Below are 13,663 nucleotides of genomic sequence, written 5' to 3' on the forward strand. Positions count from 1 at the left end.
GCCCACGTGGCTGTAAAGCCTGGACCCTCTCACACTCCAGACCAGGATATTATTATCTGAACCAAAAATCGCATAAGAGAGACTGTTATCTTTGCAGAAAATTTAGTGCCGGGCTTTCCAGGATAATATAGTTTTTATGTGTTCAATACCCATGGAGCACATGAAAAAATAAAGTGATAGCTACCATTTATTGAAAGCTATGTACCAAGAACAGAGCTTGGTCCAGGGCCAGTGCTAGACTGAAGTCGACTAGCTCTGGAGTTAGATTACCTAGTTCTAAATCCAAGGTCTACTACTTTCCATGTTTCTAATCTGGAAAAACTAGTTATTGCTACAGTGTGCCTGAAGCTTAATAATAGCTAACCATTTACCATACACTTGTTCTATGCCAGACTCTATGCAAAAACACTCTACACCTATTTTCTCACTGAATCCTCACAATGCCATGTGATAGATTCCACTAGTCTCACCATTTTAAAGATAGGAAATTTGGACATCGACAATTGAAGTGACTTGCCCAGGGACACATAATGAAGTGACAAAAAACTTAAAACCAGGTTGGTCTGACGGCCAAGCCCTATATTTAACCAGGATTCCCTACTGACATAAACCAAACCTGAGTGAAAAAAACAGGCATTCTCCAAAAGTATGTTCTTTGCTCTACTAGCTTGATTTCCTCCCTCAGTGATTTCATCTATTCTCAAGAATAGCTACATCTGTCCCTTGTGTGAAAAGCCTGTGGTACCCAGTAAGTCCTCAAAGTCTGGACTTATCTTTCCCACGACTGGCAAAAGATTTCAACTGCATGTTCCTGGAGGGCAGTCAGTGACTCATTCATTAGGGAGCCCAGTGCTCAGTCTAGGGTCTGTTATTTTACAAAGACTCTGCCAAGCTGGCTGGCTCCTAAATCTGACCTTCATCTCTTACCTTCCACTTTCTAATTGCCTGATGGACAGTTGCACAGAGTTGTCCAGCCCACACTTCGAAATCAATTTGTCCCAAACAGTTCAAAAGCTACTTACTTTCTATGCTAGTGTTGAGAAACGACAGGATCAGAGCATGGAAGGAGTGATCCAGGTATTACTCTTCTTTCTTGTACCACTGTCTACATCTACTATAGCATTTATCTTACTCCCTACTGGGGAAGAGTCCATGTTTGTGGCTACTACAATATCTAGCATCATTCTTCACATAGACAATGAAGATAAGGAGCAACTGCTTATGTCAGTCACCATTTTATCTCAGTGTATCCTCACCAACTAGCATCACCAATCCCAACACCCAGGTTCAAAAACCTGAAGTCATCTTCTACTCCCTCTCTTAAGCTAGTAATCTGCTCAGGTTTGTCTAACTCTTAACTAATATGCTCTCTTAACTCCCTATATATGAGTAAGACAATCCATGTAGAATACATATATACAGGTCCTAATGTAAGGTGAGTGCTGAATGAATGTTAACTATGATTTTTATTATATACATCATCACCCCATTTCCTCTCTCTTCATACACAGGCAGCTAGCAAGAATTAAGAATATTCCCAGAAAGGCAAAAGGTACAAAAAATACCAACTTGGTTTATTGAATAAAAAGGGTGGTAAAATGGACATAAAGCCAGAAGTTAGAACAGGACATTTTCACACCCTCCCCGATCTCAAAACTGCACTTCCCATCATCTGGGTTAAGGTGTTAGGGAGCCAGAGCCCCCTAAAATCCCTTACTCTTCACCTGCACTGGAAACAAGGCCTGCATTAGGAGAACCCAGGAGGAAGTCAAAGGCAACCTTACTCCTGTCTACCCCCTCACCCCTAAAGCCTCTGGGTTACAGGGAAGTAGGGAAGGAATAAGTGAGCCAGAAGGGCTGGGACTGGCCTCTAGGGCTCACCGCCCAAGATGTCCTAGAGATGGCTATCCTTTTCCCCATCCAATCCCTAATAGGTACCATTCTCAGACCTTGGGAGGGAGAAGAGAGGGGATAGTTGGTTCCAGAACAAGATGTGGTCTCCAAACCCTCCCCCAGCGTTGGTAAAAGCCCTGAGAGTAACCTGACCAGGGGTGGAAGAGCCACACCTTTTCCCTCCCACCCAACCAAGAGGTAAAAAGGAATATCTGGGGACACAGCAAGCCCAGCCACTCTTAAATCTCCACGTCGCTTTCCTTGTCATTGTCATGGTCTCCATCATAGAATTCATTGGGTGCCTCTGGCCTACAAAGTAAGGAAAGAGAGAAAGAGAGGTCAGGTTCCCACTCTCCAAGTTCCAATCTTCTCCCACATAGGTACCCTCTCTGGAGCCATTTCTCAGGCCCCCATTGTCAGGGAACCACTCCTCTCCTTCTGCTGGTAGAGACTGACTGCTATGCATTCATGCATTCATATAGTCAATAAACATTTACTGACAGACTGCTCTGTGCCAGACACTGTCATAAGCCTTAGCAGTAGAGAATCAATCAGACAAAATTTCTGCCTATCCTCAAAAAACTCACCGAATAAATGAGACTGACAATAACTAACAAAGTAAAAACATAAATATCGTAATTTCAGATGGTGGAAAGCACTATGAATAAAATGAAATAAAGGGATGTGACTGAGCGTGATGGGAGGAAACAGGTAAAATTTCAGATAGGATTATCAGGAGAGGCTGTTCTAACAAGGTAAGACCTGAAGTCTGAGAAGAAGCTGAACAGGCAAAGACATCAGGAAGACCATTCCAAGCTGCAAGAAAACCAAGTACAGAAGTTATAAGGTGGACGGAGACTGATGTATTCCAGTGAGAAAAGGAGGTCAAGATGGCTAGGGGAAGTGTGCACAGACGATGGTCATTAGAGATGAGACCAGGGACATAGGTAAGGGCCTTTAAAGCATGCAGGGCCTCTTAAAGCCACCGTCAGAAATTTGGATTTTCTTCTAAGTGCAATGGAAAGGAGCATTTTTAGCAGAGGAGTGATATACTATAAACCTGTAGTGAGCAAAGGGATGTGAAAGCAACACAAGATCCCATAAGTACTCAATACTGCTCTCTTTCTTTTTGGAAAACTATTCTCTGGGAGAATATGTATAACTGAATTATCCTGCCCACGGCTGATAACTGAGAAAGAAGGAAGAAAGTCATCAAAGAGAAGCTGGGGAACAAAGTCAGGAAAGGCCCCTCTGCCTGAAAGCAATGTCTCAGTTACCTCTAAGTGCACAAGGGTTAAAGGTGAGGAGTCAGAGACTCGAGTTTGAATCTCAGCCCTGATATTTAGCTAGCTGTGGGACTTTCAGAAAGTTATTTAGCCTCTCTGAGCCTTAGATTCCTCTTCTGGTAATTTAAGAATAGCCCCTCTTAGGGTTGTCTGATGGCAAGAGACTGATGACAGGATGACATTGTATCATGTATGTTTTAATATAAAGCACTCAGTAACAGTCTGCTGCTTAGCAAACCCACAAAAAGTGGTAAAACTTATTACTACTCTGCAAATGATATGCAAGCTGGAGCTATAGGCATCAAAGAAAAGGAGTTCAGTGGGTGGTCTGATGGTAGGGCTTAGGACAGGAAGAGGCCTGAGGCTTCTGCTGGCTCTTGAGAGCAGGCTGTATAATGCAGAAACTAGGCCCAGATACCAGCCTGGAACTACAGATAAAAATAAAACAAACTTTGCCAAAAGGAAGAACTTAAAAACAGATTTTTAAGAAAATCAATTTCCAAAAGTCAAGCCCCAGAGACCTGGAGAAGTTAAGAAGGAGATGAGGGGTCAAGAAGGATCCCGGAGGCCAGATGTTCAGATACTTCCTCAACCAAGAGAGAAAATAAGGGGTTACTCATGGAGGAGAAGGGTTGGAGTGGTCCCAAGGGTCTAAGCAGTAGAGCCCAGGTCCAGAGGAGAGATCTGAAAGCCTGAACTCTAAGAAAGAGAGAAGATTCTGGAAGGGACTGAGAAGCCCATCAGACTCTGCAGCAGAGCCAGATCAAACATCTAACAGTGCATGGGAGCAGGACCAGGTGTCCTACAAGCGTCCAGCTGTGGTTATCCCCCAGTCACGTAAGGAAATCTGTTCTCTATTAAGTGCATCTGTTTCTGCACTTCTGGGTTCTGCTGTTTTTTCCCTTCATTTTTCAGAAAAGCCTGGTTTGAGGTGTTTTAAAAAGTCTATTCTAGTCTTTTTTTTCCCCTATTCAGTGCATCTGTAAATATTTTAATATGTATCTCAGAAAGGTGAAGACATAAAAACACACACACATACATAATACAACTGAGAAAATTAACAGAGGAAAGAAATCTAAGGGCCTTTCAAGAGCAGTACATGGGCAGTGACCTGTCCAGCTTAGAATCTGGAAGGAGTGAGTAAAATGCTGCCAAGAATATAAACTGTTACAGACTTTATGGAAGGCAATTTGGCAACAAATAAAAAAATTTTAGTGCACACAGCCTTTGACCTAGCAACAACAATTCCAGGAATCTCACCCACTCAAACAAGCATGCAAAGATGTATATGGACAGGGATTCACTTCCATACTCTTTGTAATATGGATAAAATGGAAAATAATGTAAATGCCTGTCAATGGCACTTGGTTAAATTATGCTACATCCACACAATGGAATATTATACAGCTAATAAAGTAATGAAGCAGATTTTTATATATATTGGCATGAAAAGATACACTGTTATGTTAAAAAAAAAAGTTGGAAATTGTAGAACATGTATAGAGTAATCCAATTTGTATTAAAAAAAAAAGACTGCACAACTCTGAAAATGAGTGTATGTGTGCCCTTGTGTTTATATGTGAATGTTAAATCGTACAGTTGTAATCTACAGAAAAAATCTGAAAAGATAGAAGTCAAACTATTAACATTGGATACTTTGTGAAACGGGTCTGGGATCGTGTAAAAGCAAACTGAACATATTTTGGTGCCGTTTAAAATTTTTACAACAAACATATGTTACTTACGTCATTTGAAGCAGGGCAGAAAAGTGTGGGATTGCTACATACCAAAGAGGTAAGCCAAGGACAATTAGGCTAATGCCCTCTAATGTACTTTTTCCCTCTTAACCTCCCCAAAAAGCTTGTGGGAATCCCTTGCTCTCAAGTCCCTGCCCCAGACCTGCTGTAGTTCTCCTCAGGACCCCTCTCCTCTGCGTCAGCCTCATCAGTCCTGTCATAGGTTAGGAGGTCTGCCGGCACATCGTGAATCTGGACACTAGGTGCATGGTTCAGCATCTTCAGGTTTTCAAAGATTGTCTGGCGGATCTGGTCCAGATACTGGTTGGGGATGAGGAATAGACAGTGAGCAGCTCCCAGTGATTCCCAGGGCATCTATGCTTCTAACTGCCTTTTGCCCCGACTGTCCTAGTTTCAATCCCACCTCGCATCTTAGTTTGAGTCTCCCAGCTGTTAACTGTCCCTCCTCCCAACCCTGACTGCTTCTGCCTTAACCTGGGCTGCCTCCTAGCTGAGAACAGTGACAGTGATGGCTGAGAACTTCTTTTCTTCCCTGGTTTCTCTGACTTCCCACATCCTGGACCTCTCCTGGGCTCCCCCGCCCTGGTGCTCAGCTTCTCCGAGCTGCTGACCTGGCGTGAGTTCTGATTCTCGATGCGGGTGCTGACGTCTGGATGGAGCGTGAAGTCCGGGGCAAAGTACTCAAAGTATTCTTGGGGGAAAAGGAGATTAGGAGGAGACGTTATGGCTCAGATAGAGGCAGGCAGGTCCCAAGACTTGCCACTCCCTTTCCTTTCCATCCGAAACCCCTACGTAATAGCTGCCCAACCTTTTCCCTGACCTGGGTCCAGGGGTTTAGTCTGCAGAGCTCTGAGAAAGTCAAACTTTCCACCTGCTTTCAAACCAGGCCATTTTGGGGTCTTCTGAAAATGGCCTTCCTGTTCTGGGGGCATCATGGGGTGGTCCTTACCACTGTAGGGAAGCTCCTCACTAATGGCCTCTTCTACTAGCAGCGATGTCTCATACGTCCTGAAACAAACCAGCAGAGGGGGGCGGGCTGAACAAGTGGGCTGAAGGGCCCACCTGGCCATCTCTCAGGGAGCCCCTAGCTCGCACTGGACAAGGGGGAGGAGGAAAAATGGGGGCGTGCTCACCAACAGCGGGCAACATTCCGGACAGTATAGCCACCACCACCTAGCACCAGCAGAGGGATATTGAAGCTCTTGACATATTCAACGCACTCCCTGTTAAAAGGAACCAGAGGAACAGGTGGCAGAAGTTACCAAAAGCCAAAGTATACGCTTCTAGATATTTCCTGGAAAGGTGCACAAGGAAACTAGAAATGTTCTCTATCTTGATCTAGGCAGTGAAAATCACTAAGTTATATCCCTGAGATTTGCGCACTTTATTATCCACATGTTGTGTCTCAATAAAAACTTTAAAATAGGGTGCACTCCTACCTCTGTCCTGCTCAGCACCCACCCTGGCACCCGACCTGTTAGTCAACTGTTCTCACCAAGGCACCAGCAAGTGCTGTCAGTTTAGCCACCAAAATATAACTCAAATCATCTGCTTCTCTCCATCAACCACCTCCTCCAACTTGGCATCCTGCCTACACAATACCAATAGCTTCCTAACTGGTCTTCCCACTTCCACTCCTGTGTACCGCCCCCCCGCCACCCCAAACCTTTCTCCATTCAGCACTCAGAGCAGTCACTTTAAAATATAAGCCGGATCATATCACTTCCCTGTTTAAAACCTGTCTAAAGTTTCCCATCACATCTGAAATATAATCCAGACTCCTTACCAGGGTCTAAAGGCTCTGCACAGCCCCACCACTGCCGACTTCTCAGACCTCACCTCAAACCACCTGCAGCCTGCTCTCCCTGTCCCTACCTTGTTGGTTTTACTTCATCTCCTCCACTATACCAGCTCTGCCCTGTCTCAGAGCCTCTGCATGGGTCCTTCTCACTGCTTGGGATAGACCTCCCTCTGCTCCTTTTATGGTTCGCTCCTTTTAGCCTCCAGGTCTCAGCTCAGAATTTTGGGAAATTCTTTCCAAATCGTGCTATCTAAAGTAGGTTCTCCATTGTTATCCTGTGTCTTAGCTTTCTATCTTTTTACTTCACAGAATTTATAACTATCTACCTGTCTTGTTTGCTTACTTATTTTTTGTCTGTTTCCTAGGCTAAACTGTAAACTCCATGGGAGTTTCCCCACTGCATCCCCATCTCCTAGTACAATGCCTGGAACATAATAGGTGCTTAACAAAAACCTACTGTGAATGAATGACCAACTGGGGAACACTGTTTAAGGTGACATTTCTGGATCAAAGTACAACATATAGCTACTTTTGAGTTCCAAAAGGAGGTGAGGTCCATTCCCCAACTACTCCCATTCCATGTATTGAGGCCCAAGGCCACGTGAAAACCTGGGGGAGTGGAAGGAGGGCAGGTCTCACCCATGTCCTCGAATGCTGAGGTTGAAGCAGCCCAATCGATCACAGCCCAGAGAGTCAGCTCCACACTGCAAAAATCAAAACCCAAGGTGGCTACAGTGAGATAACTACTCAGAATGTCACAGATGTCCTTCACTTCCCTTCCCCCACCAGCCTAGGGACTCTCCTCTTTCCTGCTCTCTTCCCTCAAGCCCAGTGCCTGAGGAGGCACTGACAGTATTACCTGGAGCACAATGCACGTGGGTTGGTAGAAGTCCACCACCTGGTTGATAACTGGCTGGAAAAGGTGCTTGTAACCTGGGAGAGGGCCAAAGATGGGCACCTGGCACCCCAAGGGGATGGGGAGACAGGGAACAAAAGGAAAAAGGGGGTTCAGAGAGCGTGGAGCCCAGGAACGCGTGGCAGAAGTTACCAAAAGCCAAAGTATACGCTTCTAGATGTTGCCCCAGGAATGGGGCAACCCAAAGGGGCAACCATTGGTTCTGAACTTCTAGGTGGGGTCTGATGAACTTCTGGAGTGACTGATGGAAGCTAATGACCCTTTTCCCAGAAAAATGCACATACAATATGTTGCATACAATTTCCGGGGAATTCACGGTCCCTCTGAAGGCCATTCATCCTTAAGGACACCTGGCCCAACAGTAGACAACATCAGGCAGAAGAGGTTAACTCAAGGAGAGAGAGAAGGAGCCTAGTGAGCGGGGAGAAGACTTCAGTACATACTCTGGTCATCAATGCCATCCCGCAGGGGCACATTGAGGCAGTAGTAGCGGCCACTCTCTGCTCCAACTTCATACATGTCACCTGTAGGGAAGTGGGGGGTGGGAGTGGCAGCGGTACCTGGGAGGTATCTACAACCCAGCCGCTTCAACCCCAACTGTACTCCGAGGGCCTCTCACTCCATCTATGTGCACCCACCACTCACTCCCTCGAACCACTAAGTCCCCTGCAGCTTGCATTCATTCAACAGATACTTTTGGAGGGCCTACCATGAGCCAAGCTGGGAGCGAGGCACTGGGGATACAGCAGTAAAGAGAACTAACGAAATGATTGAAATCCCACCAAGCTTATGTTCTTGGGAGGTAGGCATGATAAGGTGGGAGGCAGTAAACAAAACAAAACACCACAATAAATTCAAACAGCAGTGAGTGCTCTGAAAAAACTAAGCAGAGTGATGTGACAGAGTAACGGGGTGATCAGGAAAGCCTTCTCCAAGGAGGGGGCCATCTGAGCTGAGACCTGAGGCTGAGGAGGAGAAAGTCATGGTAAGAGCTGAAGAGTATGAAGGGGACAGACGTTCCTATTCCCATACCTGTGCCAGGGAAGAAGTAGTTTCCATATTTGTGGAAGGACACTGTCATGACCCGGTCCGTGAGGTAGAAGGCCTCCTGAACCCCGTCACCGTGGTGGATGTCAATATCAATGTAGAGCACCCGAGGGTGGTACCTGGGGTGAGGGCAAAGCCAGGGTCTGAGGCAGAGGTGAACCCCAGGAGGAAAACCCCCCAACCCGCTCCTCCCAAACACAAGGTCTGGAATTATGAAGAGTCTACATTGGCCCAAGTCACCTGAAACCTAATACCACCAGTTCCCTAAGGGCAACCCTGGGGCTCCAGCCTGGAGGCAGGGACAGGAGAGGGATGTGCAGAGAAGGCTGAAATGTGAGCAGGCAGCGGGGAATCTGCAGCAGAGCACAGGAAGAGGCAGCCTGAGAAAAGCATCAAGAACTTGGGAAAAGCTAGTGTGGGGTGGAGGTCAGGGTCAGGGCCAGGGCAGTCTCAGACCTCCTCAGCCAAGAGCCTCTTAAGTCCCCCCATCTCCTCCCAGGCTACTTACTTGAGCAGCTCCAGGATGCCAATCACAATGTCATTGACATAGCAGAAGCCAGAAGCCTATGGTAAGAGAGTGGTCTTACAGAGAGGAACGACTCCTCCACCCAGCTGCCCACTAGTGTCATCCTGACCTCCTACCCTACAGTAGCTGTTGTCTCCCCCATCTCCTCCTCACTCACCTCAAACTTCTTGGCATGGTGCAGACCACCAGCCCAGTTAATGGCAATATCACAGATCTGAAAGACAAACACCCAACTCACAGTCCTTCTCCTGCCCACCGCCAAAGCTGGGAGCTCAGGATCAGGGTTAAGCCCTTGGATTCAGGGACCCACAGGAAGGGGGAAATAGGACTCGGGGCTATGGTCACCTTGTTGTTCAGCTGGGTTGCTCCTTGCAGAGATGCACCTGTGTAACGGGAGCAGAACTCAAAGAGCCCGGGAAACACTGGGCTGCAGGAAGAAGAGCAAGTTGGAGCCCTTTTACCTTTGTCCACTCCCTTCCTACACCTCTCTCCCTACCCCAAAGCCCTCTGATCTCCATGCTTCAATAACCCCCCTGCCCCTCCTACATACCTGGGTTATCTGCAAATTTATTTGACAAATATTTTAGACCAAACCATGTACCGAGCCTTGTGCGAGGCACTGGATGGGAAGTAGGGAAGCCCAGTGGTAGTATTCCCTAGCTGCACAAAGAGCATTTACGGCCCCAGCTGTGGCCTGAGGGCTGACTCTGCATTCCCAGATCTATAAAGTGAACTCAGAAATAGCAGCAGCAATAACACAAAAAACAAGAAACCTCCCAAGACAGCATGTAACTGAAAAACCCAATGGGCAGGGCAGCGTGTGCAGGACAGACCACTGCGACTGGTGTGCTCAAGAAAGGCTCCATGGCGTGAAGCTTCATGGTGGTGTGAAGGCTGAGAAGGCCTTGGTGAGGCTGAATGGGGAACAAAGGGTATTCCAGGAAGACACCCTGTGCAGCAGGGGTGTGGGGATAAGGTTGGGAAGGTGCTCAGGGCCAGCCTGAGGAGTTGGCCTCTATCCTCCAGCCCAGGCTGCTTCTATTGGTAGGATCTTTCAGGGAAACGGATTAATGTAGTGTTTAAAAACCTAGGCTCTGGATCTGAATCCTGCCACCTCCACTGACCAGTTATGTGACTCAGGTTAAGTTACCAAAATCTCCTCAAATTTCAGTTTATGTACTTATGCCTACCATCAGGAAAAGGACTAGTACATCTCACGGGTGGTGTGAGAATTAGGTGGATATACCAGTAATCCTTGGCACAGCAGAATAAGTACTCAATAAACTGTAGCTGTTGTAGGAAACTATAGGATCAACAACCACGTTTCTTCAAAAAATAAATTCAAAGGAGAGAAGGAAACATTATAGGTTAAAAGTCTTAAGAGACGTAGCAACCAAATATAATATGTGGACCTTGTTTAAATCTTAATTAAAGTAATTTAACTGCAAAAAGGAAAAAATTTGAGACGACTGGAGAAATTTAAGTACTGATTGCATATTTGATGATATGAAGGAATTACTGTTAATTTTTCAGGTGTGATGATATTGTTCACTTTTTTTTAAAGAGTATCATTTGGAGATATATAGTAAAGTATTTATGGATAAAAGGGTGTGACATCTGGAATTTGCTTTAGAATAATCTAACATGGGAGGATATAGACGAAGTAAGATTAGCCATTTGCTCTAAGTGTTGTAGCTCAGTGATAGATACGTGCGGGTTCACCGTACTTTCAGAAATGTTTGAAATTTTCCCTAACAAAAAGTTTAGAAATGAATTGTGTAGATGGCAGCTGTTGTGGTCACTATATTTTTGTGGATGTAGACTAGAATGGAAGCAAGGATCATGGCTTATCTTTGTTGTCCACCTTCTTCTCACAGGGCCTAACTCTGAGTCTACTTCTTATGATATGAGTTCAACGTAAATGTGGTAGTGTCTAATCACTCTCTTGCTTTTTAAAACCCTTTGATGACTTCCCCCTACTCAAGAGGTTAAAAACCCCAATTCATAATAGGGCTGTTTACTTTTCAAAGGCCCTACCTATCTCTTTAGCCTCGATTCAGATCACTCTCAGATTCTGTGGGTGGCCTTTTTTCTGTTCCTCAAATAAGTCTCACTCTGTCCTACCACAGACCCTTAGCACATGTTGTCCCTACTGCCCAAGACATTCTTCCCCTCACCCTCCATCCTCCCAACTACCTTTCCTCTAACTACCTCCTACTTTCTTTAGATCTCAGCTCAATCTTTATTATTTCCTCTAGGAAGCCTCCACTGACCAGCCCCTGCCCAGGCTACAGAATTCTCCCATGTATACACTCTCATAGTCTGTCATATACGTCTCCTTCACAGGCCTTAGCACAAGTGCAATATTAAAATTGTTTTGTTGTTGTTGATCATTGCGTCCCTAGCATTTAGCGCAGGGCCTGGCCTAGAGCCAATGACCAATAAATATTTGTTGAATAAACGAGTAAATGATGATTCATTGACAAGTATCTCCCCTCCATCATATCTTCCCACTGCTGCCACAAGACCTCACTCAAGTGCTCTCATTGAAATGCCTGGCAACAAGGTGTCTGGCATCAAAGGTCCCAGTCCTCCCCTCACCAGTCATCGCCCACGTTGAAGGCATTAAGGCTCTTGGTGAAGCCTTGCATATTGGTGGGGCTGACTCTCTGCAGGAAGTCGATGTAGTCCTCAGAGTGGAAGCGGCACATGTCATGCTGGGAGGCCTGGTATGGCTTGAAGACCTCGGATGGAAACACAAGGTGAACCCAGGCAGGGTCAGTCCCACTCACTGGGCTGAGACTGCCCACACTGAGCCCAGACTTGGGGACTGTCCAAAACTACACACAGCAGTCCCCTCGCCCCCCAATCCTTGTTATTCTATGAGACAAATGTCAGTGAAGAGAGACTCTGATTAGCTTGGTGGTTTATTATGATCAAGCCCCCTAAAGACCACTGGGCTTGCCTTTTCCATCCCACCTTTCCTACCTTCTCAAACCTTAACCCCCTTCCACCTGCCCTGTTCCTTGGATCTCCTATTCCTGATTCTCTTCATACTCATCTCCCCTGGGCTCTGATTCTGTCCACTCTCTCCTCTGAGTTCTTCTTAATTTTGGAATCAAATAATATGGGACACACGACAACCTTCTAATTAAAACCCAAGATGCCCAGGTGCTAATAAGCCAGAGATTTATTATCTTTTGAGCGGTTCACACATTTCTTTAGAAATTGGACAAGAGCAAAAAGTTTTTCTCTCCCCAGAAAATGCTCAAAGGCACATACTGGCAAACAATTTCAAGAGAGTCAGGGATTCATGCACTAACATCACCTCAGTCTTTTCTACGACCAATTAACTTGTCTGTGCCTCAGCACAAGCAGTGGACACTCATTCATACTGTTGACTAATTCCCCTTGCAATGCATCAGGGCCGAGCAATATGTTATAATCACATATCACTGCTATAAATTCCAGGCCAGGAACAGACAGCATGTGTATATCCAGGAGATGGAGGGATAGGTAGTAATTAAGTATAACTATGTGTGTGTGTGAGGGGGCGGGTGGTATTCTAGGTTGAAAAGGGAATACCCAGGACATCTCCTTCTGTCCTACACACACATACACATTTACACAGAGGGCTGCAAAGTCCTCCCTGGAGCTCTAGCTTGGAGGTGGAGAGAGGTGGCAGAGAAGGTATGGGAATGAGGGTAAACCTCACATCCAGATACAGTGATCCAGCCACCTTCTCTTCTTTGAGGCCACAGAACTGCCCTAAGATGCTGAGGAGGGAAAAATTTTGTGTCTTCAAACCAGCCCCACTCCACCCTAACCCTAGGCCAAGAGTTGGTCCACTTGAGGTCAAAAGGTGGCCGACCTAAGGTGAAAAAGTATCTCTCATTAAGTCAGTGGATGCATCCACCAACACTCTGCATATGGGGGTGCTCGTGGTTCCTTCTACCCCCACACACACACTCTAGGGGTGGGTCGCTCTTGGTGCATTCAGTGCAGCCTACCCATCCCTAGGGCCGCAGCTCCTCCCCAACCTCAATCCCCAGCAGAAGCCGCGAGACTCACGATCATCTTCTTATAGAGACCGTAGTGCAGGACCAGACTATGGGTCAATGCCAAGCGATGGGGCTTCATAGGGTGACCAGCCCCTGGGGGTGAGAGAAGAGAGTTCATCAGTACGCATTCCTGGAGTTGTAGCCCCGACCTCGAAACCTCCGCGTCCCGAAATCCCTCGCCTACAACCTTGTTCCCTCACCGTAGTGGAAGTTGCCCACGTCGGGGTCGTAGAAATAGGCCACAGTCTTGGCCATGGTGCCGGCGGGACCAGGCCCAGCGCCTCCGCCGCCAGCCTGGCCGCCTGCCCCACCCCCGGTCCTGCGTGCTGCGTAAGCACGCAGCCTGCCTCTGCGGAACTGGGAGACCCAAGCCGGC

At 46.5% G+C, this 13,663-nt stretch overlaps 1 protein-coding gene across 1 annotated transcript; it reads right to left on the reverse strand.

Annotated features, from left to right (window-relative positions):
- Nucleotides 1–1,553: 1,553 nt before the first annotated feature.
- HDAC3 (histone deacetylase 3) lies at nt 1,554–13,646 on the reverse strand. Its single transcript, XM_030841167.2, has 15 exons — nt 13,488–13,646; nt 13,298–13,380; nt 11,828–11,970; nt 9,572–9,653; nt 9,384–9,440; nt 9,209–9,264; nt 8,686–8,819; nt 8,097–8,177; nt 7,597–7,670; nt 7,377–7,441; nt 6,070–6,159; nt 5,886–5,944; nt 5,548–5,627; nt 5,079–5,236; nt 1,554–2,202 (listed from the first exon to the last, which is right to left on the reverse strand). Exons 1-15 carry the CDS (start codon nt 13,540–13,542, stop codon nt 2,133–2,135), a joined length of 1,287 nt encoding a protein of 428 aa, XP_030697027.1. The 5' UTR covers nt 13,543–13,646; the 3' UTR covers nt 1,554–2,132.
- Between the last annotated feature and the right edge of the window lie 17 nt (nt 13,647–13,663).

This window comes from Globicephala melas, chromosome 3, assembly GCF_963455315.2.
Source record: "Globicephala melas chromosome 3, mGloMel1.2, whole genome shotgun sequence".
Taxonomy (NCBI): domain Eukaryota; kingdom Metazoa; phylum Chordata; class Mammalia; order Artiodactyla; family Delphinidae; genus Globicephala; species Globicephala melas.

Excerpts from the sequence above, each read along its gene's own strand:
- HDAC3 (XM_030841167.2), bottom strand. The coding sequence starts at position 13,542 with ATGGCCAAGACTGTGGCCTATTTCTACGACCCCGACGTGGGCAACTTC. Across the intron at positions 11,971-13,297 it reads GTCTCTATAAGAAGATGATC|GTCTTCAAGCCATACCAGGC; the intron begins GTGAGTCTCGCG and ends TTTCCATCCGAG. Across the intron at positions 2,203-5,078 it reads CCTGAGGAGAACTACAGCAG|GCCAGAGGCACCCAATGAAT; the intron begins GTCTGGGGCAGG and ends CTTACTTTGTAG.